General features: G+C 47.8%; 1 protein-coding gene across 1 annotated transcript in view; it reads right to left on the bottom strand.

The window, feature by feature from the left end:
* LOC135544950 (actin-binding LIM protein 3-like) overlaps positions 1-25,000 on the bottom strand; it is a 113,480-nt gene that overhangs the window by 27,809 nt on the left and 60,671 nt on the right. Inside the window, exons 4-8 of the mRNA XM_064972638.1 lie at positions 20,975-21,109; positions 9,389-9,572; positions 8,266-8,381; positions 6,809-6,935; positions 6,564-6,657 (exon numbers count right to left, since the gene is read on the bottom strand). Of these exons, the coding sequence (XP_064828710.1) occupies positions 6,564-6,657; positions 6,809-6,935; positions 8,266-8,381; positions 9,389-9,572; positions 20,975-21,109 (656 nt within the window). The remainder of the gene's footprint in view (positions 1-6,563; positions 6,658-6,808; positions 6,936-8,265; positions 8,382-9,388; positions 9,573-20,974; positions 21,110-25,000) is intronic.

Here is a 25,000-nt window from a genome sequence, read left to right as displayed (position 1 = left end):
ACAGTCTGCAGACTGGCTGCAGACTGGCAGATGCAGACTGGCAGCTCCATGCAGACTGGCAGTCTGCAGACTGGCAGCTCCTGCAGACGGATCTGGAAGACAGTCTGGCTGACTGCAGACGGATCTGGAAGAGGCTCCGACAGCGCAGGAGAGGAGGAAGGCTCCGGTAGCGCTGGACAGGCGGGAGACTCCGGCGGGAGACTCCGGCAGCACCAGCAGCGCACTCCGGCAGGGAGAGGGAGAAAGGCTCTGACAGCGCAGGAGAGGAGGGGAAGGCTCTGGCTGCGAGGAGGAGAGGGAGGCTCTGGCTGCGCTAAACAGGCGGGAGTCTGGCTGACATGCAGACTGACAGCTCTGGCTGGGAGAATCCGACTAACAGCTCTGGCGCATGGAGACAGCTCTGGGAGGAATGCAGACTAACAGCTCTGGCTGCTCCATGCGCTGAACAGGCGGGAGCGCTAAACCGAGCAGCGCTAGAGGAGAAGGCTCTGGCTGGCTAAACAGGCGGGAGAAGCAGCGCAGGAGAGGAGAAAGGATCCGACAGAACGCGGAGGAGGGAGGAGGAAGGCTAAACAGGCGGGAGACTCCGGCAGCGCAGGAGAGGAGGAAGGCGCTGCGGAACAGGCGGGAGACTCCGGCAGCGCCGAGAGGCTCCGACAGCGCAGGAGAGGAGGAAGGCTCTGGCTGCACTGAACACAGGCGGGGAGACTCCGACAGCGCAGGAGAGGAGGAAGGCGTAGCGCTGGACAGGCTCCGGCAGCCAGGAGAGGAGAAACAGCGCAGAACAGGAGGGAGGCTCGGCAGCGCAGGGGAGGAGGAAGGCGCTGGCTAAACAGGCGGGAGACTCGGCAGCGCAGGAGAGGAGGAAGGCTCTGGCTGCGCTGAACAGGCGGGAGAGGCAGCGCTGGAGAGGCGAGAAAGCGCTCCGACAGCGCTGAACAGGCGGGAGGCTCCGACAGCACTGGAGAGGGGAGAGGCTCCGACAGCGCAGGAGGAGGAAGTAGCGCTGGACAAGGCTCGCGGTAGCGCTGGACAGCGCAGGGGGGAGGAGGCTCTGGCTGCGCTAAACAGGCGGGAGACTCCGGCAGCGCAGGAGAGGAGAAAGGCTGCGCTGAACAGGCGCTCCGGCAGCGCTGGACAGGCGGGAGGCTCCGACAGCGCAGGGGAGGAGGAAGGCTCCGACAGCGCTGAACAGGCGGGAGGCTCCGACAGCACTGGAGAGGGGAGAGGAACAGGCAGGAGGGAGAAACTCCGCCAGCGCAGGAGAGGAGCAGGAGAGGAGAAAGGCTCCGGCAGCGCTGACAGAGCTGGAGCGCTGGACAGACGGGAGAGGCGAGGAGAAAGGTGCACTGTAGGCCTGATGCGTGGTGCTGGCACTGAGTGGCTACTGAACAGGCGGGAGGGACAGCACTGGAGAGGGGGACACGCAGGACAGGAAGCCTGGTGCAGGAGAGGAGAAAGGCTCCTGCCAGCGCAGGGGAGGAGGAAGGCTCTGGCTGCTAAACAGGCGGGAGACTCCGGCAGCGCAGGAGAGGAGGAAGGCTCTGGTGGCTGAACAGGCGGGAGACTCCGGCAGCGCTAGACAGCGCAGGTGAAGGAAGGCGTAGCGCTGGACAGGCGGGAGATCTTGAACAGGCGGGGAGGCTCCGACAGCACTGGCAGCGCAGGAGAGGAGGAAAGCGCTGGACAGGCGGGAGACTCAGGCAACGCAGGAGAGGAGAAAGGCTCCACAGCGCTGAACAGGCCGGCAGCGCAGGAGAGGAGAAAGGATCTGACGTGAGGCTAGGCCATGCGTGGTGCTGGCAACTTCAAGACACACAGGAAGCCTGGTGCGGGGAGCTGCCACCGGAAGGTGGCACAGGATGGGCACCCCAGATCTTGAGAGCAGTGCTATGGCAAGGCTAGGGATTGCACAGGAGGCCCAGGTGCCATCGAAAACACCCGACGAGTATGGAGCACCCAGGTTCAAAACCCCGCCACGTCGGGCGAATTCCATGCAAAAAGCACCAACACAGCAACTCCCTCATTTCTCTCTCCTCCAATTTCCCCATTAACTCCTTCACAGTCTCTGCTTCGCTCACCTCCAACACCGGCTCTGGTTCTGGTCTCCTCCTTGGCTCCTCACTATAAACAGGGAGAGTGGGCTCAGGTCTGACTCCTGACTTTGCCACACTCTCCCTGAGCCCCCCCAAAGAAATTTTTGGGGCTGACTCTCGGGCTTCCATCCGCGTCGCGGCGCTGCCTCCTCACACCAGCGCCTCTCAGCTCTCGCCACCTCCAGTTCTTCTTTGGGGAGGCGATATTCTCCAGGCTGATCCCAGGGTCCTTCTCCAAACAATTCGTCCTCCCATGTCCATTCCTCTCTTTGCTGCACCTGCCTGTTACCACGCCGCTTGGTCCTGTTGTGGTGGGTGATTCTGTAACGACGTTCTTCTGTTGAAGGAGAAGCGGACCAAAATGCAGCGTAATGGTTACTCATGTTTATTGAAGAAAATGACTAGACAATGAAAATACTGAAATGTATGAAAACAACAGACGGAAACGTGAAAAAACTATACAGCCTATCTAGTGAAACAAAACAGAGACAGGAACAATCACCCACGAAACACTCAAAGAATATGGCTGTCTAAATATGGTTCCCAATCAGAGACAATGATAATCACCTGACTAATCACCTGATTAAGAACCGCCTCAGGCAGCCATAGACTACGCTAGACATCCCACAAAACCCCAAGACAAAAACACACCACAATAACCCATGTCACACCCTGGCCTGACCGAATAAATGACGAATAAACATAATATATTTCGACCAGGGCGTGACACCCATACCCCTCCTGCCCACACAATGATACCCACCCCCGCAAAGAGGGCCTCGACATGGACGTCACACATACGCCCAGGCCGTGAGCGGGCGTATGTGAGCGGGCGTTGTTGTGAAATTGTTAGGTTAGATTATTTGTTAGATATTACTGCATGGTCGGAACTAGAAGCACAAGCATTTCACTACACTCGCATTAACATCTGCTAACCATGTGTATGTGACAAATAAAATGTCATTTGATTTGATCACTAAAACAATACAGAAATATGCTACGTAAAAAGAAGGAACAGCACGTCAGAAATCAGCTCAATGTAATTGAAGAATCCATAGACTCTAACCATTTCATGAATAATTATCTATCCAAAATGGAGATTCATGGGTAAACCACTTCTCCAATCTTTTTGGTCATATAGGAAAGAACAAACAGCAAAAACATATACATGATCAAATACAAATCTTAGAATCAGATATTAATAAAGACTACCAGAACCCAAAGGATTCTCCAATTACCTTGAATGAAATGATAAAATATACAGACAACAATTGGCTATACTTAAACTCTTTAACCTCATCCTTAGCTCTGGCATCTTCCTCAATATTTGGAACCAAGGACTGATCACCCCAATCCACAAAAGTGGAGACAAATTTGACCCCATTAACTACCGTGGGATATGCGTCAACAGCAACCTTAGAAAATCCTCTGCATTGACAGCAGACTGAGGAAAGGTTCAATTAGATTTTTAACAAATTATCGTACGGCAGACCATGTATTCACCCTGCACACCCTAATAGACAAACAAACAAACCAAAACAAAGGAAAAGTCTTCTCATGCTTTGTTGATTTCAAAAAATTCAATTTCAATGTAGCATGAGTGTCTGCTATACAAATTGATAGAAAGTGGTATTGGGGGAAAAACATATGACGTTATAAAATCCATGTACACAAACAAGTGTGCGGTTAAAATTGGCAACATATCAACGAATTGGCGAGGGCACTAGAACAGTCTGCAGCACCCGGCCTCACCCTTCTAGAATCTCAAGTCAAATGTCTACTGTTTGCTGATGATCTGGTGCTTCTGTCAAGGAGGGCCTACAGCAGCACCCAGAACTTCTGCACAGATTCTGACAAACCTGGGCCCTGACAGTAAATCTCAGTAAGTCCAAAATAATGATGTCCCAAAAAAGGTCCAGTAGCCAGGACCACAAATACAAATTCCATCTAGACACCGTTGCCCTAAACACGATACATACCTTGGCCTAAACATCAGCGGCATAGGTAACTTCTACAATAGTGTGAATGATATGAGCGACAAGGCAAGAAGGGCATTCTATGCCATCAAAAGGAACATAAAATTTGACATACCAATTATATAACCAATTGCCCTTATTGGTTGTGATGTCTGGGGTCCGCTAACCAACCAAGAATTCACAAAATGGGACAAACACCGAATTGAGACTCTGAATGCAGAATTGACTATGTACAGACTCAGTGAGCATAGCCTTGCTATAGGCAGACCTGGCACTCAAGAGAAGACCGGCTATGTGCACACTGCCCACAAAATGAGGTGGAAACTGAGCTGCACTTCCTAACCTCCTGCCAAATGTATGACCATATTAGAGACACATATTTCACTCAGATTATACAGATCCACAAAGAATTCAAAAACAAACCCAATTTTGATAAACTCCCATATCTACTGGGTGAAATACCACAGTGTTCCATCACAGCAGCAAGATTTGTGACCTGTTGCCACAAGAAAGGGGCAACCAGTGAATGTAACAAATAGCCTTGCCATTATGTAACCATTTGCATAGTTAGGCAGACCAATGGCAACACAAAGAGAAGACAGGCTATTGTGAATGTCACAGCCTTTTAAAATTAGCTGTTCACTTGTTTAACCTGTCCAACTTATGACCATATTTGAGAGACATATTTTCCTTTGATCCACAAAGACTTTGAAAACAAAACCAATTTTGAAAAACTCCCATATCTAGTGTGTGGCATCACAGCAGCAAGATTTGTGACCTGTTGCCACAAGAAACGGCAACCAGTGAAGCCAAACAAACACCATTGTAAATACAACCCATATTTATGCTTATTTATTTTCCCTTGTGTACTTTAACTATTTGTACATTGTTACAACACTGTATATATATATATATATATATATATATATATATATATATATATATATATATATATATTATGACATTTGTAATGTCTTTATTGTTTTGAAACTTCTGTATGTGTAATGTTTACAGTTAATTTTCTATTGTTTATTTCACTTTTGTATATTATCTACCTCACTTGCTTTGGCAATGTTAACACATGTTTCCCATGCCAATAAAGCCCCTTGAATTGAATTAAATTGAGGGAGAGAGACACAGACAGAGACACACACACACAGAGAGAGAGATTATTATTATTATTATTATTTTTGTATTTAATTTTGTATTATTATTTACTACACTTTTATATTTTTATTTGCTATCATTTATAATTTTGTTACAATGTATATTGTATACATTGTTGCTTTGGCAATATTGACACAATGTTTTTCATGCCAATAAAGCAGCTTGAATTTTAATTTTAATTTGAGAGAGACACACACAGAGAGACACAGAGAGAGAGAGAGGGAGAGAGAGAGAGAGAGAGAGAGAGAGAGAGAGAGAGACAGAGAGAGAGTGGAAAAGAGAGAGAGAGAGAGAGAAAACAGAGAGAGTGGAAAAGAGAGACAGAGAGAGAGCTCCTGCTGTGTTTACACTGCTCATTACTGGAACAATCTCATCAAATGGGCTTCTCTAACTGTTTAAAGGACCAAAAGCATCTGACAGTATTTTGTTCATTAGTCCACTGTTAATACGGTCCCAAACATTGTGCATGTTGGCAGTTAAGTTTTAAAAAGCAAAAAGTGTGGAAATACGTTTCGCATGACATGACATTGCACTGCAGCATTGGTATCTGGACACATACACGCACGCACGCACGCACGCACGCACACACGCACGCACGCACACACACACACACACACACACACACACACACACACACACACACACACACACACACACACACACACACACACACACACACACACACACACACACACACACACACACACACACACACACACACTCAGGAGATAAAGCCAGCCGTGTTGTAGAAGCTATTAATAACCCAGGGAGAGACAGACTGATGGAGAGGCACAGAGCACTTCACACACAGAGAGGAGAGGAGAGGAGAGGTGAGGAGAGGAGAGGAGAGGAGAGGAGAGGAGAGGAGAGGAGAGGAGAGGAGAGGAGAGGAGAGGAGAGGAGAGGAGAGGAGATGAGAGGAGAGATGAGGAGGGGAGTTGAGAGGAGAGGAGAGGAGATGTGATGAGAGGAGATGAGAGGTGGGGAGGGTGGAGGAGATGTGATGAGAGGAAATGAGAGGTGAGGTGGGGAGGAGAGATGAGAGGAGAGGAGGAGAGACTACAGGTGAGATGAGGAGAGGTGAGGTGAGGAGAGTCGAGGAGACGATAGAAGACGAGAGGTGAGGAGAGGTGAGGAGGGGAGAGGAGAGGGGAGAGGTGAGGAAAGGAGAAAAGAGAAGATGTGGGGAGAGGAGAGGAGCAAAGAGGGGAGAGGAGAGGAAAGGAGAAAAGAGAAGAGGTGAGGTGAGGTGAGGAGATGAGATGAGGGGAGAGGGCCACAGAGGACAGTATAGGTCCCCAGGGGAGTGTGTATAAGTGCTCACCTCCAGTACCCGTCCACTGATGTATCTGCTGCACGTCTCACACTTAATCCCAAACTGGGCGTGGTAATCAGACTCACAGTACGGCACATTGTCCCTGAAACACAAAGGCAAAAAATTACAATCAAAGATGCGCCTGTCTGTCTGTGTGTGTGTGTGTGTGTGTGTGTGTGTGTGTGTGTGTGTGTGTGTGTGTGTGTGTGTGTGTGTGTGTGTGTGTGTGTGTGTGTGTGTGTGTGTGTACTGACTTGCTGATGTATTCCCCAGTGAGGACCATGTTGCAGGTTTGACACTTGAAGCAGCTGACATGCCACTGTTTCTCCAACGCCAGCAGAGACTGTCCCTGTTTAATATCCTCTCCACACCCTGAACAGTCTGGAGAGAGGGAGGAGGGGTGGAGGTGAGGGAGGGGGAGGGAGAGAGGGAGGGGGAGGGGGAGGGGGGGAGGGGGAGGGGGAGAGGAGGCAGAAGAGGAGGGGGAGATGGGTAGAGGGAGAGGGGGAGGGAGGAAGAGGGAGAGAAGGGGGAGAGGGAGAGGGGGAGGGAGGAGGAGTGGAGGTAAGGGGAGAGGAGGGGGGAGAGGGAGGGGGAGGGGGAGAGGAGGGAGAAGAGGAGGGGGAGATGGGTAGAGGGAGAGGGGGAGGGAGGAAGAGGGAGAGAAGGGGGAGGGAGGAGGTAAGAGGTAAGGAGAGGGGGGGGAGAGGGAGAGGGGGAGGGAGGAAGAGGGGAGAAGGGGAGAGGGGAGGGGGAGGGTGAAGGGGTGGAGGTAAGGGGAGAGAGGAGGGGGAGAGGGAGGGGGAGGGGGGAGGAGGGAGAAGAGGAGGGGAGATGGGTAGAGGGAGGGGGAGGGGAGGAAGAGGGAGAGAAGGGGGAGAGGGAGAGGGGGGGGAGGGAGGGGGGTGGGGTAAGGGAGAGGAGGGGGAGAGGGAAGGGGAGGAGGAGAGGAGGGAGAAGAGGGGAGGGGGAGATGGGTAGAGGGAGAGGGGGAGGGAGGAAGAGGGGGAGGGAGGAGGGGTGGAGGTAAGGGGAGAGGAGGGGGGGGAGAGGGAGGGGAGGGGGAGAGGAGGGAGAAGAGGAGGGGGGGAGATGGGTAGAGGGAGAGTGGGAGGGAGGAAGAGGGAGAGAAGGGGGAGAGGGAGAGGGGGAGGGAGGAGGGGGGTGGAGGTAAGGGGAGAGGAGGGGGAGAGGGAAGGGGAGGGGGAGAGGAGGGAGAAGAGGAGGGGGAGATGGTTAGAGGGAGAGGGGGAGGGAGGAAGAGGGGGAGGGAGGAGGGGTGGAGGTAAGGGGAGAGGATGGGGGAGAGGGAGGGGGAGGGGGAGAGGAGGGAGAAGAGGAGGGGGAGATGGGTAGAGGGAGAGGGGGAGGGAGGAAGAGGGAGAGAAGGGGGGGGAGGAGGAGGTAAGAGGTAAGAGGGAGAAAGGGGGAGGGGGAGATGGGGAGAGGGAAGGAGAATGGGGAGAGAGGGAGGGGGTGAGAAGGGGGAGAGGGTGATGGGAGGGGGAGAAAGGGGGTGGAGGAGAGAGAGTGGAGGGGGAGCGCAGTGGGAGATGGAGGAGGAGGGGAGAGAGGGGGATGAGGTGAGAGACCGGAGAGAGGGGAGGGGGAAATAGGCAACAAGAAAAGTGAGAGAATTAGGGGTGTGAGAGAAAAAAGTGACAGGGACAACATTTCTGACCCGTGAACACCTTAAGAGGGTGGGACTTACGGCTGGGTCCGTGGATCTTGATTGGTTCGTTGGAGGTGACAAGTGTGTGAGAACACTGCTGACACACACAATCCTTCCCACTGAACGTCACTCTGTCTCCGATAGGGAACGGCTTCCTGCATGGGGGGAGATACACACTGATTAATACACACACTTGCGTACACATGCGCACACACGCACACACACTGAGCCGAGGGGAGACACCACAGCTGGTGCCACCTGGTCATTGTCCTCATCACTGCACAATCAATGCTCTCACGCCATGCTGGGATTAGGACACACACACACACACACACACACACACACACACACACACACACACACACACACACACACACACACACACACACACACACACACACACACACACACACACACACACACTAAACAAACAGGTTTCACAGTGACTGAGGACACATGCAGGAACAACCTCTTACCTTACCCAGAAAAGGCTGTGTGTGTGTGTGTGTGTGTGTGTGTGTGTGTGTGTGTGTGTGTGTGTGTGTGTGTGTGTGTGTGTGTGTGTGTGTGTGTGTGTGTGTGTGCGTGCGTGTGTGTGTGTGTGTGTGTCTTGTCAGTGAATATTTGCTGTGTGAGAGTAGGTATCATGTCTTTGGATGTGAGGAAGACGTCCTTGGATGGTCTACAGAATGTTAGTGTGCTGTCAGGCATGTCTGGAGACCACGGTTTGATGCTTTCGGGTAGCTGATGTTCTTAGATGTACTAGACTAGAGGTGTAGTAGACTAGACGAGTGTGTGTCTCTTCCTCCAGACACTCTCTGCACCGTCAGCCTTGCTCTGTGCTTTCAACTTTTTACTCTACATATTTAATGGAAGCTGCGTTACTCTGGCCACAAACGCAGTGCTGCTATTTCTGTCCCACTCTGACAGCTCTGTTTCTCTGTCTCGGTCTCCCACCATCTCTGCTGTATTTTCAAAATACCAGTTCACTGAAAACGCAAGACAGAGCTAACTACAAAATAGCTCAACCTTACACTCACTGTTTTATTTGATCAAATTGATCAGTCAGGAATAGATTGCTTGTGTGTGTGTGTGTGTGTGTGTGCATGGATGTGTGTGTGTCTGTGCGTGGATGTGTGTGCTTGTGTGTGTGTGTGTGCACCTGCAGACACTGCAGACGAAGCAGGTAGGGTGGTAGGTCCTCCCCAGAGCAGAGACCACCTCCCCGGTGATGAATCCATCACAGCGGTCACAGCGCGTCCCGTACAGACGCTGGTAGTCTGACGTACAGATGTACTCACCACTCTTCTGATAGAACCCAGACCTAGCCAGGTCACACTCACACACTGGAGAAATATAGAGATGGGGGGAGTGAGGGAGAGGGGGGGGGAGTGGGAGAGAATGGGAGAGAGAGGGAGGGAGAGGAGGAAAGAGAGAGACAAAGAGAAAAAGAGAGAGAGACGGTGGATTAGGTTAAAGACTGATCACTCAAACTATTCTAAATGAACGAGCATGGAATAAACTAAATACAAAACTGATTGCAGCAAGCTACAGTAATTCCTCGGCTTCAGCTTAGGTGGCAAAGCTAGTCTATATCCTGGGTTTGAACCCGTTTGGTCACATCTGCCCCACTTCCACAGTAAACTGTTCGAAATGAGCCAATTAGTGCTTTATGGGGAGCTCAGAGGGTTGTTTAGTGGTGGTTCAGACAGAGAGGAACTGTGTTGGGTTTCATTAGGTTTCCTCCTCCCTGCTTGTCCAGACAGAAAATAAAGACAAAACAGACATAAACATGGTTGTGTGTGTATTTGCGTGTTTCTGGGTGTCTTGTATGCAGTTTATGCCTAACAGTTTGCTATGATGTGAAAATAAAGACAACGTGGAAAACACCACCAAGTTCTCCATGAGTAGAGAAAGTGAGAAAATGAGGGAAAGGATAAAGAGAGGGGAATGGAGAGAGAAAGAGAGGGGAATGGAGAGAGAAAGAGAGGGGAATGGAGAGAGAAAGAGAGGGGAATGGAGAGAGATGAAGAGGGGAATGGAGAGAGAACGAGAGGGGAATGGAGAGAGAAAGAGAGGGGAATGGAGAGAGAAGGAGAGGGGAATGGAGAGAGATGAAGAGGGGAATGGAGAGAGAAAGAGAGGTGAATGGAGAGGGGAAGAAAGAAAGAGGGGAATGGAGAGAGATGAAGAGGGGAATGGAGAGAGAAAGAGAGGTGAATGGAGAGAGAAGGAGAGGGGAATGGAGAGAGAACGAGAGGGGAATGGAGAGAGAAAGAGAGGGGAATGGAGAGAGAAAGAGAGGGGAATGGAGAGAGAAAGAGAGGGGAATGAAGAGAGAAAGAGAGGGGAATGGAGAGAGAACAAGAGTGAAAGAGGAGAAAGAGAGGGGAATGGAGAGAGAAAGAGAGGGGAATGGAGAGAGAAAGAGAGGGGAATGGAGAGAGAAAGAGAGGGGAATGGAGAGAGAACAAGTGTGAAAGAGGAGAAAGAGAGGGGAATGGAGAGAGAAAGAGAGGGGAATGGAGAGAGAAAGAGAGGGGAATGAAAGAGGAGGAGAGGAGAGAGAGGGGAATGGAGAGAGAAAGAGAGGGGAATGGAGAGAGAAGGAGAGGGGAATGGAGAGAGAAGGAGTGTGAAAGAGGAGAAAGAGCGGGGAATGGAGAGAGAACGAGCGTGAAAGAGGAGAAAGAGAGGGGAATGGAGAGAGAAGGAGAGGGGAATGGAGAGAGAAAGAGAGGGGAATGGAGAGAGAAAGAGAGGTGTGTGTGTGTGTGTGTGTGTGTGTGTGTGTGTGTGTGTGTGTGTGTGTGTGTGTGTGTGTGTGTGTGTGTGTGTGTGTGTGTGTGTGTATATCTGTGTGTGTATGTGTGTGTGTGTGGGAGAGACCATAGGCAGAGCTGATGCGTGTGTTTATCCCCTCAAGCAGCGATTCTCCAGGAGATAAGATGCAGGATAATACCTGTTTTCATCCTAAATAGTGCACTACTTTTGACCAGAGCACTATATCGGGAATTGGGTACTATTTGAGACACTGCCCTTGTCTCCTATCCTAAATCCTGGAGCTCGGGAGGGAAAACCGCTGCTGCCTAAACTCATCTCCCTGTAATCTCACAATGTCTCCGTAGCAACCACACGTTGGCTTGGTGATTGGACCAGCGTGGCAGTGGTTGCTATAGCTACGGGAAGCTCCGATCCCCTCTAACCCACATCTCTCTCTCTAACTCTTTTCTCTGTTTCTCTCTCTGTTTCTCCCTGTCGCGCTCTCCCTACCCCCTTCTCTTTCCATAACCCTCTCTGTCCTTCTCTCTTCCTTCTTTCATCTCTCTTACCCCCTCTCTCCATCTCTCTCCATCTCTCCCTACCCCCTTCTCTTTCCATAACCCTCTCTGTCCTTCTCTCTTCCTCCTTTCATCTCTCTTACCCCCTCTCTCCATCTCTCTCCATCTCTCCCTACCCCCTTCTCTTTCCATAACCCTCTCTGTCCTTCTCTCTTCCTTCTTTCATCTCTCTTACCCCCTCTCTCCATCTCTCTCCATCTCTCTCCATCTCTCCTACTCCCTCTCTTCCAATCTACCTCTACGGAGGTAGATTGTCATGGTGTGCCAAGAGCTAAGAGTGAGAGAGTGATGAGACCTTGCAGATAGAACACAAGTCACAAACTGGTCTGGACAGGTTTGATCTGATCTGGACAGGTTTGATCTGGTCTGGACAGGTTTGATCTGATCTGGACAGGTTTGATCTGGTCTGGACAGGTTTGATCTGATCTGGACAGGTTTGATCTGATCTGGACAGGTTTCATCTGGTCTGGACAGGTTTCATCTGATCTGGACATGTTTCATCTGGTCTGGACAGGTTTGATTTAGTCTGGACAGGTTTGATTTGGTCTGGACAGGTTTGATCTGGTCTGGACAGGTTTGATTTGGTCTGGCGTTCTACAGAACCCACCTGTAAGAAAAGCTTCCACGATCCTTCCTTGGTGATTTAAACCTGTTCCTTTCTCAAAGGGAAGTTTTACTAGAGACAAATTGATACAGGCAATGTCTTACAGTAGTCTTGATACACTGGACATTGTAGAAATCTGTTTTAACTCAGAAAACTGCTGACAGAATATTTTTAAGGTTTCGGAACCTGACGCTTGCTTGTGTGTGTGTGTGTGTGTGTGTGTGTGTGTGTGTGTGTGTGTGTGTGTGTGTGTGTGTGTGTGTGCGTGCGCGTGTGTGCGTGCATGCGTGCATGCGTGCATGTGTGTGTGTGTGTGGGAGTCTCCCTAAGGAGCTGTCCATATGGAACATGCATTTAGACCACTGCAATGCCTGGTCGCTGTGCTGGAATGGGAGAGTGCCACTTTAGCAACGAGAGGAAAATGTGGTTAGGGTGTCATTAGGCCATGATACACAGTCTGCTACCATTACCAGTAATACAATAACACATATCATCCAAAGTGTGTGTGTGTGTGCATACGTGTGTGTGGGTACTTGTGTGTGCGTATGTGCGCTAGGGCTTCCATAAAAAAACAAAAACCCAGTAAGTAATGCTTTTAGCCTATTTATGGATGGAAACACAGTTGATGTAAAAACCTTTGACTGTTCAAGCTTATCGGTCTACGGGTGATCATTTGCATAATTTAGTGGAAATAAATTGGCACGAGGGTATATTCATTATGTATCTTAATTATCACATGCGCACAACATAAAGGTACAGAGCCTTTGAGCCAGAAGTCTGTCAGACAGTTTTACAAGCCCAGTCATTGTGAAACAATTCTAAATGCAATTGTTTGTTAGAAATAGTTTTTGGGGCCACGATTAAAGAGAGCTACTATTTGTATTTCTCAACTGGTAATTGAAGCGCACCTCCGATTCGCCATTCAAAGGCAATGGAAGGCAGTCTTCATCAGCGTGTCACACAACACTTTGCAATGAGCTGGAGACAGTAAGCATTTTGAAAACATAAAGCTATTTAATTGTTTGAAACCTTTTACTACATATCATGAGGAATATTTAGCCTTTCTTCAAAGTAGCCATGGCAACATCGGACCATATCCGTGGAGGCAATTATTTTATAAAGACACATATCCCATTGAAACCAATCGCCTATTTCTCTTATGTTCTATTGGTTATCAACTTTCTTTCATTGTCCGGTAGCCAAACGTACGTTCACACGTAGCCTACGAACTGTGTGCATTGCTGTGCTAATAACGTTAAGAAATAATAGTTTAACAACATGTTACGCTAAACGTTCTGAACTGTTGCATCAGATTCATATTTTTTTATGTAGCCTAAGCCTAAGCCTACTGGTTGTATGAATATTGTTTGGGCTATTTTCTTCTCGACAAGCTGACCAATAGAATAGGTCAACTTTTCTACTATGGGGAATAGGTGACTGACATAGGCTCATAGGCAGCGTGTCCATAAGGCTAAGTCAACCGATCGCTCTGCCTCCACCCGCCTGCCCGACTAGCATCACTACTCTGGACGGTTCTGACTTAGAATATGTGGACAACTATAAATACCTGGGGGTCAACTATAAACACCTAGACTGTAAACTCTCCTTCCAGATTCACATTAAGAATCTCCAATCCAAAGTTAAATCTAGAATTTGCTTCCTATTTCGCAACAAAGCCTCCTTCACTCATACTGCCAAACATACCCTCATAAAACTGACTATCCTACCGATCATTGACTTTGGCGATGTTACTTACAAAATAGCCTCCAACACTCTACTCAGCAAACTGGATGCAGTCTATCACAGTGCAATCCGTTTGGTCACCAAAGCCCCATATACTACCCACCACTGCAACCTGTATGCTCTTGGCTGCTCCTCGCTACATATTCGTCGCCAAACCCACTGGCTCCAGGTCATCTATCAGTCTTTGCTAGGTAAAGCTCCGCCCTATCTCAGCTCACTGGTCACCATAGTAACACCCACCCGTAGCACTCGCTCCAGCAGTTATATTTCACAGGTCATCCCCAAAGCCAACACCCCCTTTGGTCGCCTTTCTTTCCAGTTCTCTGCTACCAATGACTGGAACTAATTGCAAAAATCACTGAAACTGATTTATATCTCCCTCACTAACTTTAAGCAGTTTACCGATCACTGCATCTGTACATAGCCCATCGGTAAATAACACACCCGACTACCTCATCCCCATATTATTACTTACCCTCTTGCTCTTTTGCACCCCAGTATCTCTACTTGCACATCATCATCTGCACATCCATCAATCCAGTATTAATGGTAAATTGTCATTATTTTCCCTCTACGCCCTAGTCTTCTACATTTGCACACACTGTACATAGATTTTTCTATTTTTATTTTATTTTGTGTTACTCTGTGTTATTGTATCTTTTGTGTTATTGACTGTACTCTGTGTTGTTGTTTTTGTCGCACTGCTTTGCTTGCTTTATCTTGGCCAGGTCGCAGTTGTAAATGAGAACTTGTTCTCAACTGGCCTACCTGGCCTAAATAAATAATGTGTTCTCTATAACGGAGTTTGCTGCTACAGTCAACAGAATGCTGTAATAATAACCTCTCTCTCACAGTCTCCATCCATCACAATGCTACTGAACTCACTGCTGAGAGAGAGAGAGAGAGAGAGAGAGAGAGAGAGAGAGAGACAGACAGACAGACAGACAGACAGACAGACAGACAGACAGACAGACAGACAGACAGACAGACAGACAGACAGACAGACAGACAGACAGACAAAAGCTGTGTTCGAATACTCATACTACCCACACTAATCATACTATTTGTGACGTGAATTGAATAGTAGGCTTATTGGTCATAGTATTGATATAGTTAGTATGCCAAATGTTTCCGGATTTCGTACTAAATTCACCGAAATATGAGGCAGGGTAGCCTAGTGGTTAGAGTGTTGGACTAATAACCGGAACATGCAAGTTCAAATCCCCGATCTGACAAGGTTCTGCCGTTCTGTGATTCTGCTCCTGAACAGGCAGTTAACCCACTGTTCCTAGGCTGTCAATGAAAATAAGAATTTGTTCTTAACTGACTTGCCTAGTTAAATAAAGGTAAAAAAAACATCAAATCTAATTTTATTTGTCACCTACACATGGTTAGCAGATGTTAATGCGAGTGTAGCGAAATGCTTGTGCTTCTAGTTCCGACAATGCAGTAATAACCAACGAGTAATCTAGCTAACAATTCCAAAACTACTACCTTATACACACAAGTGTAAAGTTATAAAAAATATGTACATAAAGATATATGAATGAGTGATGGTACAGAGAGGCATAGGCAAGATGCAGCAGATGGTATCGAATACAGTATATACGTATACATATGAGATAAATAATGTAGGGTATGTAAACATTATATTAAGTAGCATTGTTTAAAGTGGCTAGTGATATATTTTACATCAATTCCCATCAATTCCCATTATTAAGTGGCTGGAGTTGAGTCAGTGTGTTTGCAGCGGCCACTCAATGTTAGTGGTGGCTGTTTAACAGTCTGATGGCCTTGAGATAGAAGCTGTTTTTCAGTCTTTCGGTCCCAGCTTTGATGCACCTGTACTGACCTCGCCTTCTGGATGATAGCGGGGTGAACAGGTAGAGTCTCGGGTGGTTGTTGTCCTTGATGATCTTTATGGCCTTCCTGTGACATCGGGTGGTGTAGGTGTCCTGGAGGGCAGGTAGTTTGCCCCCGGTGATGCGTTGTGCAGACCTCACTACCCTCTGGAGAGCCTTACGGTTGAGGGTGGAGCAGTTGCCATACCAGGCGGTGATACAGCCCGACAGGATGCTCTCGATTGTGCTTCTGTAGAAGTTTGTGAGTGCTTTTGGTGACAAGCCAAAGTTCTTCAGCCTCCTGAGGTTGAAGAGGCGCTGCTGCGCCTTCTTCACGATGCTGTCTGTGTGGGTGGACCAATTCAGTTTGTCTGTGATGTGTACGCCGAGGAACTTAAAACTCACTACCCTCTCCACTACTGTTCCATCGATGTGGATGAGGGGGTGTTTCCTCTGCTGTTTCCTGAAGTCCACAATCATCTCCTTAGTTTTGTTGACGTTGAGTGTGAGGTTATGCAGAGGACACTATTTCCATACTTTAGGGCCCATAATGCAATTATTCAGGAAATGGGCGTGGCTTCACATCGTTTCCAGATTTGAAGAAAATTTGGGAAAATATGCAGCCAATGTCCAACAATAGCGGCTACAAATTCATTGCTTTAACTAATTATGACAAATGTGAACAAAATGTTGAGCAATGTAATAAAGTAATTACTTTCAAATAAGTTATCTTAAACGTTATGTTGGCTGACAATCTGTTAGCTATGCTGCCCCACATAGCATATCATTACAGCAGTATGTACCGGTATGTTATCTAGCTACCTAACGTTAGTAGTTATACATCAAACTTGCCAGTATATTAACTATAGGCTATCGAACTACCCAATGTTTATTGACTTGATCATTCCCGTCATTCTTAGCTAAGCTAAATGGAATAGTTGTTGTGCGTTTTCAATGGACATTCGGGTGCTTTCATAAATTTGTTCTGGCTATCTACTCCAATTTCAGAGCACTCTAGTTTGAGCACAGAATAATGAATTGACTAGCGTTCAACACCGAATATGGCCGGTGTCAGTTGAATATGGCCGGTGTCAGTTAACGATTGCAAAAAAGCGCAATTAAATTGTTGCCAGAAACACAGTTAGTCACCAATGCTCTGGATAACACTGAAAACTGCCTAACCAGCCCTGCTAGGGCGAGTGAAATGGTCAGTATGGCCACTCTCATTTGTGTCTGGAAGTAGCTAGCAAGCTAGCCAACGTTAGCTTGGGTGCTTGACTGCCTTTGTAAGGTCAGAACGCTCAAATCAACCCTACTCCTCCACCCGACCATCCAGTGTGCGTTCTGAGAGTGAAACGCTCTGAATTCTCACACGGACAATCTGACAACGCTCTGAATTTACAAGCACACTCTGGCACTCCAGGTTGAATTTAAGAACACACCCGAAGTCGTAAAATGTCTAACTAGTAATTTGTTATGCTAACTAGCATCAACTTCTGGTAGACCGGCGAAGAGCTAGTACGGTCAACTGAAAGGATACTGTTCTGTTTACAGTATACAAAAATGAACTAATAGTTTATAGTAAGTAGTATATACTCATTAAGCATGTATTATACAGTATGTTAGTATGGGTATTCGAACACAGCTAAAGAAAGAGAAGCACATTGTGATAATAACAGACTGTGATAGAAGGAAGGAAATGAAGGGAGAGCTTCTCAGGGAATGGCACTTTCTGTTTCCAAGGTGAAATGAGTTGAGTATAAAGAGTTCTGCCTCGTTGTTTCCTATATGTTTTCTACATGTTTCCTATACTGTATATTTCCTAAATGTTTCCTATATTTTGCCTCCATTTTACCTACATGTTTCCTATATGTTTCCTATATATTTCCTACATGTTTCCTATATGTTTCCTCCATTTTACCTACATGTTTCCTATACGATTCCTATGTTTCCTCCATTTTACCGATATGTTTCCTATATGTTTCCTGTATCTTTCCCAAATGTTTCCTACATGTTTCCTATATGTTTCCTGTATCTTTCCAATATGTTTCCTACATGTTTCCTGTATCTTTCCTATATGTTTCCTACATGTTTCCTATATGTTTCCTGTATCTTTCCTATATGTTTCCTACATGTTTCCTATATGTTTCCTGTATCTTTCCTATATGTTTCCTATATGTTTCCTGTATCTTTCCTATATGTTTCCTATATGTTTCCTGTATCTTTCCTATATGTTTCCTATATGTTTCCTGTATCTTTCCTATATGTTTCCTATATGTTTCCTGTATCTTTCCTATATGTTTCCTATATGTTTCCTGTATCTTTCCTATATGTTTCCTATATGTTTCCTGTATCTTTCCTATATGTTTCCTATATGTTTCCTGTATCTTTCCAATATGTTTCCTACATATTTCCTGTATCTTTTCTGTATGTTTCCTCCATTTTACCTATATTTCCTTACAGGCAGACAGAGACAACACAAACAGACAAAGTTAGAAAGATCAAGATAAACTAATATCATATTATGACAAATATAACCACATATCGTCCACCTTGGCATTTTATAATTCCTATCACAAACACACACATGCACTTATGCACGCACACACATGCGCATGCACACGTGTGCACACACATAGACACACACACACATACACACACACTTCTTCATTCATCCTCCTTATCACATGCTAAACACGCCAATGTCAAACTGTCCCATGATGGGAAATTGATTTCGTGCTTAGATATCTATCAGAGAGAGAGAGAGACAGAGGGAGCGAGAGAGATATATAAATGCTTGTTTTGATAACTGTTGCCTGAGCCATTAGCAACCTCTTTCTATGTCTCTCTTTCCCTCCATCTTTCTCTCCATCTTTCTATCTTTCATCATGTGTGTGTTTCATTCCCCATCACACACCCAGATCATCATTAGTCAAAGACAAACAACAGGAATGAAGAACAAACAGAAGTGAAACGAGGGGGGTGAATAGAGAAGGGAACATGTAGTTGAGAGGGAAGGGTAGGGAGGAAAGGATAGGGGTGACAGTGAAACAATAGCAGGTCTTTAGAAAGCTGTGGCCATCGATGCTACTGGAACCACAGCGAGGGAGGGCATAGTCACACAATACTGCTCTACTGTACTGGCATCACGCCTCTGCTTTGGTCTAGGTCAGAACCGAGGTCAAATACATCAATGTCAAACTATTTGAGTTGTGCTTGAGTTTGCTTTTGGGATTATCCCATGTGTTCCATTTTGAGATGAAAGGAGTAGAGAGGACAGTTCAGGGTAGGGGTAGTGTGAGAGGGGAGGGGCAGAGAGATTGAGAGAGAAAAGTATGATGACAACATTTAAAAAATATAGTTAACATTTATTTAACTAGGCAAGTCAGGTAAGAAACAATTCTTATTTTCAATGACAGCCCAGGAACTGTGGGTTAACTACCTTGTTCAGGGGTAGAATGACAGATTTGTACCTTTTTACATTGGGATTTGATCTAGCAACCTTTCGGTTACTGGCCCAATGCTATAACCACTAAGCTACCTGCCACACAAAGGGTAATTCTCTCTCTATTTATATATATATATATATATATATCCATCCCTCCCTCTCTCTCTTTCCTTCTCTCACTATCTTTCTCTGTCTGAACCCTCTGTCTGGTCTCCGGGGTCTGTAATGGGGGTTTCCCATTGGTTGAGGTTCCCTAGTGATGCTGAGAATAACCACGAATCAGACTGGATGGAGCCCCTTGACATGGTTACCACAGCAACCCCTCAACTGAAAACACACAAGTGAAAGTAGAGGGGGATATCATAAAACATGAAACAATCCTTGGCTAAGTTACTTACACAAAAGCTTTCTATGGTGGCAGTGAACTATGTGCTGTACTGGAGCAGGCATTTCAACTGCTCTCTGATAGAGGGTGTAAGAACATGACTACACAGCCACAGGTATATGGACCCTATCTACAGCAGTTGTACATACTGTTGTTGCCATGACACAATGTATCACACTGAAGGTAGAGATTAGCAGGAGGCCACGCCCTCCGACACACCCCTTAGCAGGAGGCCACGCCCCCCACAACCCCTTAGCAGGAGACCACGCCCTCCTACACACCTTGGCAGAGGCCACGCCCTTCTACACACCCTTTAGCAGGAGGCCACGCCCTCCTACACACCCCTTAGCAGGAGCCCACGCCCTCCTACACACCCCTTAGCAGGAGCCAACGCCCTCCTACACACCCCTTAGCAGGAGGCCACGCCCTCCTACATACCCCTTAGCAGGAGGCCACGCCCTCCTACACACCCGTTAGCAGGAGCCCACACCCTCCTACACACCCCTTAGCAGGAGCCCACACCCTCCTGCACACCCCTTAGCAGGAGCCCACGCCCTCCTACACACCCCTTAGCAGGAGCCCACGCCCTCCTACACACCCCTTAGCAGGAGCCCACGCCCTCCTACACACCTTAGCAGGAGCCCACGCCCTCCTAAACACCCCTTAGCAGGAGCCCACGTCCTCCTATACACCCCTTAGCATGAGGCCACGCCCTCCTACACACCCCTTAGCATGAGGCCACGCCCTCCTACACACCCTCTTTCATGGTCCTTCTGATCCTTCCAAATCCCTAGACTGGATCATTGCTGCCATGGCTTGGAGTGAGTGAGTGAGTGAGTGAGTGAGTGAGTGAGTCCGCAGGGAATTGACATCACAGTCCGAGTCCCAGCCTGTAAGAGCCTTAACATTCAGGGGTTACCTACTACTGCAGGAAGAGGTGCAGACAGACACCATTCTAGTAAGCAGTGAAGCCCAGCATGTCTCAGCATGTCCCAGCATAGCCCAGTGTAACGGATGTGAAATGGCAAGCTTAGTTAGCAGTGCGCGCTAAATAGCATTTCAATCGGTGACGTCACTTGCTCTGAGACCTTGAAGTAGTAGTTCCCCTTGCTCTGCAAGGGCCGTGGTTTTTGTGGAGCGATGGGTAACGATGCTTTGTGGGTGACTGTTGTTGATATGTGTGCAGAGTGTCCCTGGTTCGCGGCCGGGTATGGGCGAGGGGACGGTCTAAAGTTATACTGTTACACCAGCATAGCCCAGCATAGCATGTCCCAGCATAGCCCAGCATAGCATGTCCCAGCATAGCCCAGCATAGCATGTCCCAGCATAGCCCAGCATAGCATGTCCCAGCATAGCCCAGCCCAGCATAGCCCAGCATGTCCTTACCTGTGCAGGTGAAACACTTGACATGGAAGTGTGTGTCCTGAACGCGCACCACCTCTCCCTTACACGCCTCCCGACAACGCTGGCACCGGATTGGTCCAGTGCTCCGCTCACCGCCCAAAGAGCCCTGTTGATAGGCTGTAAAAAGACAGGAGTAGAGACAGCTGACCTCATCCAATCATAACAATCAATGTTTGTCCCCCAGATGGCACCATATTCCCTATAGAGTTCACTACTACTTAACATGGCCCATAGGGAACAGGGTGCCACCTGGGATACAACCAACAATACCAAACAACACAAAACAGTCAATATGTATCATCTGTGCTATACTACAGTTGGCAATAGCCTCTCTACCCTTCTGTCATGCTCTGTATGCATATTTCTGAGTGGATTTGACATATTGCTCATTCCCACATTCTATAGTAGTCAATTGTTTCTTTAACAATGTCAGTATTCCTTACCAGTCACACCCGAACAGGGACAGAACAGAACACAAATGGGAAATTGAAATCCAATGCTAGTTTGTTGTGGCAACACAGGATGCAAGGGGAATGGTGGAAGTCGACCACTATATCATGTTACGGGAGGCATCTAAACAAAAAACTAAACTCCACAGGTTTCCACAGACATGCCAATGAACAAGTGGGTACTAGACAGAGTGTGTGTCAGTGAGTGCGTGTGTGCATACGTTTGTGTGTGTATAGGCCACTGCCATGCCCGTCTGCAGGGATAAGCAACCTGAAATTGAGTGTGGGATTGGCATAGATTAACCCAATTCTCTGTGACAAGAGGGAAGTAGTGTGTGCCAAGTAGAGTAATCCTCTAGGCTTCGGTCCTCTAGAGAGGAGAGGAGAGGAGAGGAGAGGACAGGACAGGACAGGACAGGAGTGGAGAGGAGAGGAGAGGAGAGGAGAGGACAGGAGAGGAGAGGAGAGGACAGGACAGGACAGGACAGGAGAGGAGAGGAGAGGAATCATGAGAGCTAGCCACTAGCCAGGGCATAGAGGAGAGAGAATAGGTATCGTGGGAGCTAGCCACTAGCCAGGGCATAGAGGAGAGGAGAATAGGTATCGTGGGAGCTAGCCACTAGCCAGGGCATAGAGGAGAGGAGAGGAGTATAGGTATCATGGGAGCTAGCCACTAGCCAGGGCATAGAGGAGAGGAGAGGAGTATAGGTATCATGGGAGCTAGCCACTAGCCAGGGCATAGAGGAGAGGAGAATAGGTATCATGGGAGCTAGCCACTAGCCAGGGCATAGAGGAGAGGAGAATAGGTATCATGGGAGCTAGCCACTAGCCAGGGCATAGAGGAGAGGAGAATAGGTATCATGGGAGCTAGCCACTAGCCAGGGCACAGAGAGGATGAGAGAAGGAGTATAATATCTTCCACCTGTCTTCCTTTCTGAGGACATCAACAGCAGAGAGAGGAGGAGAGAAGAGAAGAAGAGAGGAGAGAAGAGAAGGAGGATAATGCCGTTCACCTGTCTTCCTTCCTGAGAACATCAACAGCAGAGCGAGGGAAAGTACACACCCCAGCATTACCCGGATTAAAGGACAAACCTATCTTGTGGTATTTGTTATATTATTTTTACATCTTAAAATATTTGAGGGGGTCGAATAGCTTTAATATTGCAGATAATATTGCAGATAGATTGGGGCTTCCATCAATGTAATTGTAATTTCCAATCCCCCATATATATTTTACCTGATGCCCCAGGGATTACATACATTTTACAGACACAATCTTACATTAGTTATCTTGCTGTTATTAGTCCCAGCCTTCAGCTCCCTCAACCCCTCCCATCTATCTCAGAAGACCATCCAGTCCCAGCCTTCATCTCCCCTCAACCCCTCCCATCTATCTCTGAAGACCATCCAGTCCCAGCCTTCAGGTCCCTTCAACCCCTCCCATCTATCTCTGAAGATAATCCAGTCCCAGTGTTCAGCTCTCCTCAACCCCTCCCATCTATCTCTGAAGACCATCCAGTCCCAGCCTTCAGCTCTCCTCAACCCCTCCCATCTATCTCTGAAGACCATCCAGTCCCAGTCTTCAGCTCCACTCAACCCCTCCCATCTATCTTTGAAGACCATCCAGTCCCAGCCTTCAGCTCCCCTCAACCCCTCCCATCTATCTCTGAAGACCATCCAGTCCCAGCCTTCAGCTCCCTTCAACCCCTCCCATCGATCTCTGAAGACCATCCAGTCCCAGTGTTCAGCTCTCCTCAACCCCTCCTATCTATCTCTGAAGACCATCCAGTCCCAGCCTTCAGCTCCCTTCAATCCCTCCCATCTATCTCTGAAGACCATCCAGTCCCAGCCTTTAGCTCCCTTCAACCCCTCCCATATATCTCTGAAGACCATCCAGTCCCAGCCTTCAGCTCACTTCAACCCCTCCCATCTATCTCTGAAGACCATCCAGTCCCAGCCTTCAGCTCCCCTCAACCCCTCCCATCTATCTCTGAAGACCATCCAGTTCCAGCCTTCAGCTCCCTTCAACCCCTCCCATCTATCTCTGAAGACCATCCAGTCCCAGTCTTCAGCTCCCCTCAACCCCTCCCATCTATCTCTGAAGACCATCCAGTCCCAGCCTTCAGCTCCCCTCAACCCCTCTCATCTATCTCTGAAGACCATCCAGTCCCAGCCTTCAGGTCCCTTCAACCCCTCCCATCTATCTCTGAAGATCATCCAGTCCCAGCCTTCAGCTCCCCTCAACCCCTCCCATCTATCTCTGAAGACCATCCAGTCCCAGCCTTCAGCTCCCTTCAACCCCTCCCATCTATCTCTGAAGATCATCCAGTCCCAGCCTTCAGCTCCCCTCAACCCCTCCCATCTATCTCTGAAGATCATCCAGTCCCAGCCTTCAGCTCCCCTCAACCCTTCCCATCTATCTCTGAAAACCATCCAGTCCCAGCCTTCAGCTCCCCTCAACCCCTCCCATCTATCTCTGAAGACCATCCAGTCCCAGCCTTTAGGTCCCTTCAACCCCTCCCATCTATCTCTGAAGACCATCCAGTCCCAGCCTTTTGGTCCCTTCAACCCCTCCCATCTATCTCTGAAGATCATCCAGTCCCAGCCTTCAGCTCCCCTCAACCCCTCCCATCTATCTCTGAAGACCATCCAGTCCCAGCCTTCAGCTCCACTCAACCCCTTCCATCTATTTCTTAACACCATCCAGTTTCCTATTTGCCATATATTTTTCAATTGTGCTGTGATGTTTCACAAAAGTCCTGAACCTTTCTATTCTCATAGTTTCAACAGGTTGTAAATGAAAAACATTTTTTCTTGCTAAAAGTATTATTATATTATTGATTGATTGACTATGACATTTCAGATCACCCAGTATTGCTGTCTGCAGCGTCAGCTCCAGGTAAATGTTACAATTCTTCAGCCATTCCTGGACCTGCTACCAAAAGCAAGCTACATATGGACAGTACCAAAACGAATGATCTAATGATTCTGTCTCTTCACAGCAACATCTGCAGAGCGGTGATGGTAGAAACCCCCATATATATAACATGCTGTTGGTTGCAAGAATTCTGTATGATGATATAAATAGAAAACTCTTCAATCAGGCGTCATTTTGCATATACCATGTGCCCAGGAATCAGTACATCAAAAATCTCTTCCAAACTATTTTGCTATGTATATGGCACAGCTATCAAAGCAACATCTGCAGAGCTGTGATGGTAGAAACCCCCATATATATAACATGTATATGGCACAGCTATCAAAGCAACATCTGCAGAGCTGTGATGGTAGAAACCCCCATATATATAACATGTATATGGCACAGCTATCAAAGCAACATCTGCAGAGCTGTGATGGTAGAAACCCCCATATATATAACATGTATATGGCACAGCTATCAAAGCAACATCTGCAGAGCTGTGATGGTAGAAACCCCCATATATATAACATGTATATGGCACAGCTATCAAAGCAACATCTGCAGAGCTGTGATGGTAGAAACCCCCATATATTTAACATGTATATGGCACAGCTATCAAAGCAACATCTGCAGAGCTGT

This window comes from Oncorhynchus masou, chromosome 9 (assembly GCF_036934945.1).
Source record: "Oncorhynchus masou masou isolate Uvic2021 chromosome 9, UVic_Omas_1.1, whole genome shotgun sequence".
Taxonomy (NCBI): Eukaryota; Metazoa; Chordata; class Actinopteri; order Salmoniformes; family Salmonidae; genus Oncorhynchus; species Oncorhynchus masou.
This window is presented reverse-complemented; position numbering and strand designations above follow the sequence as displayed.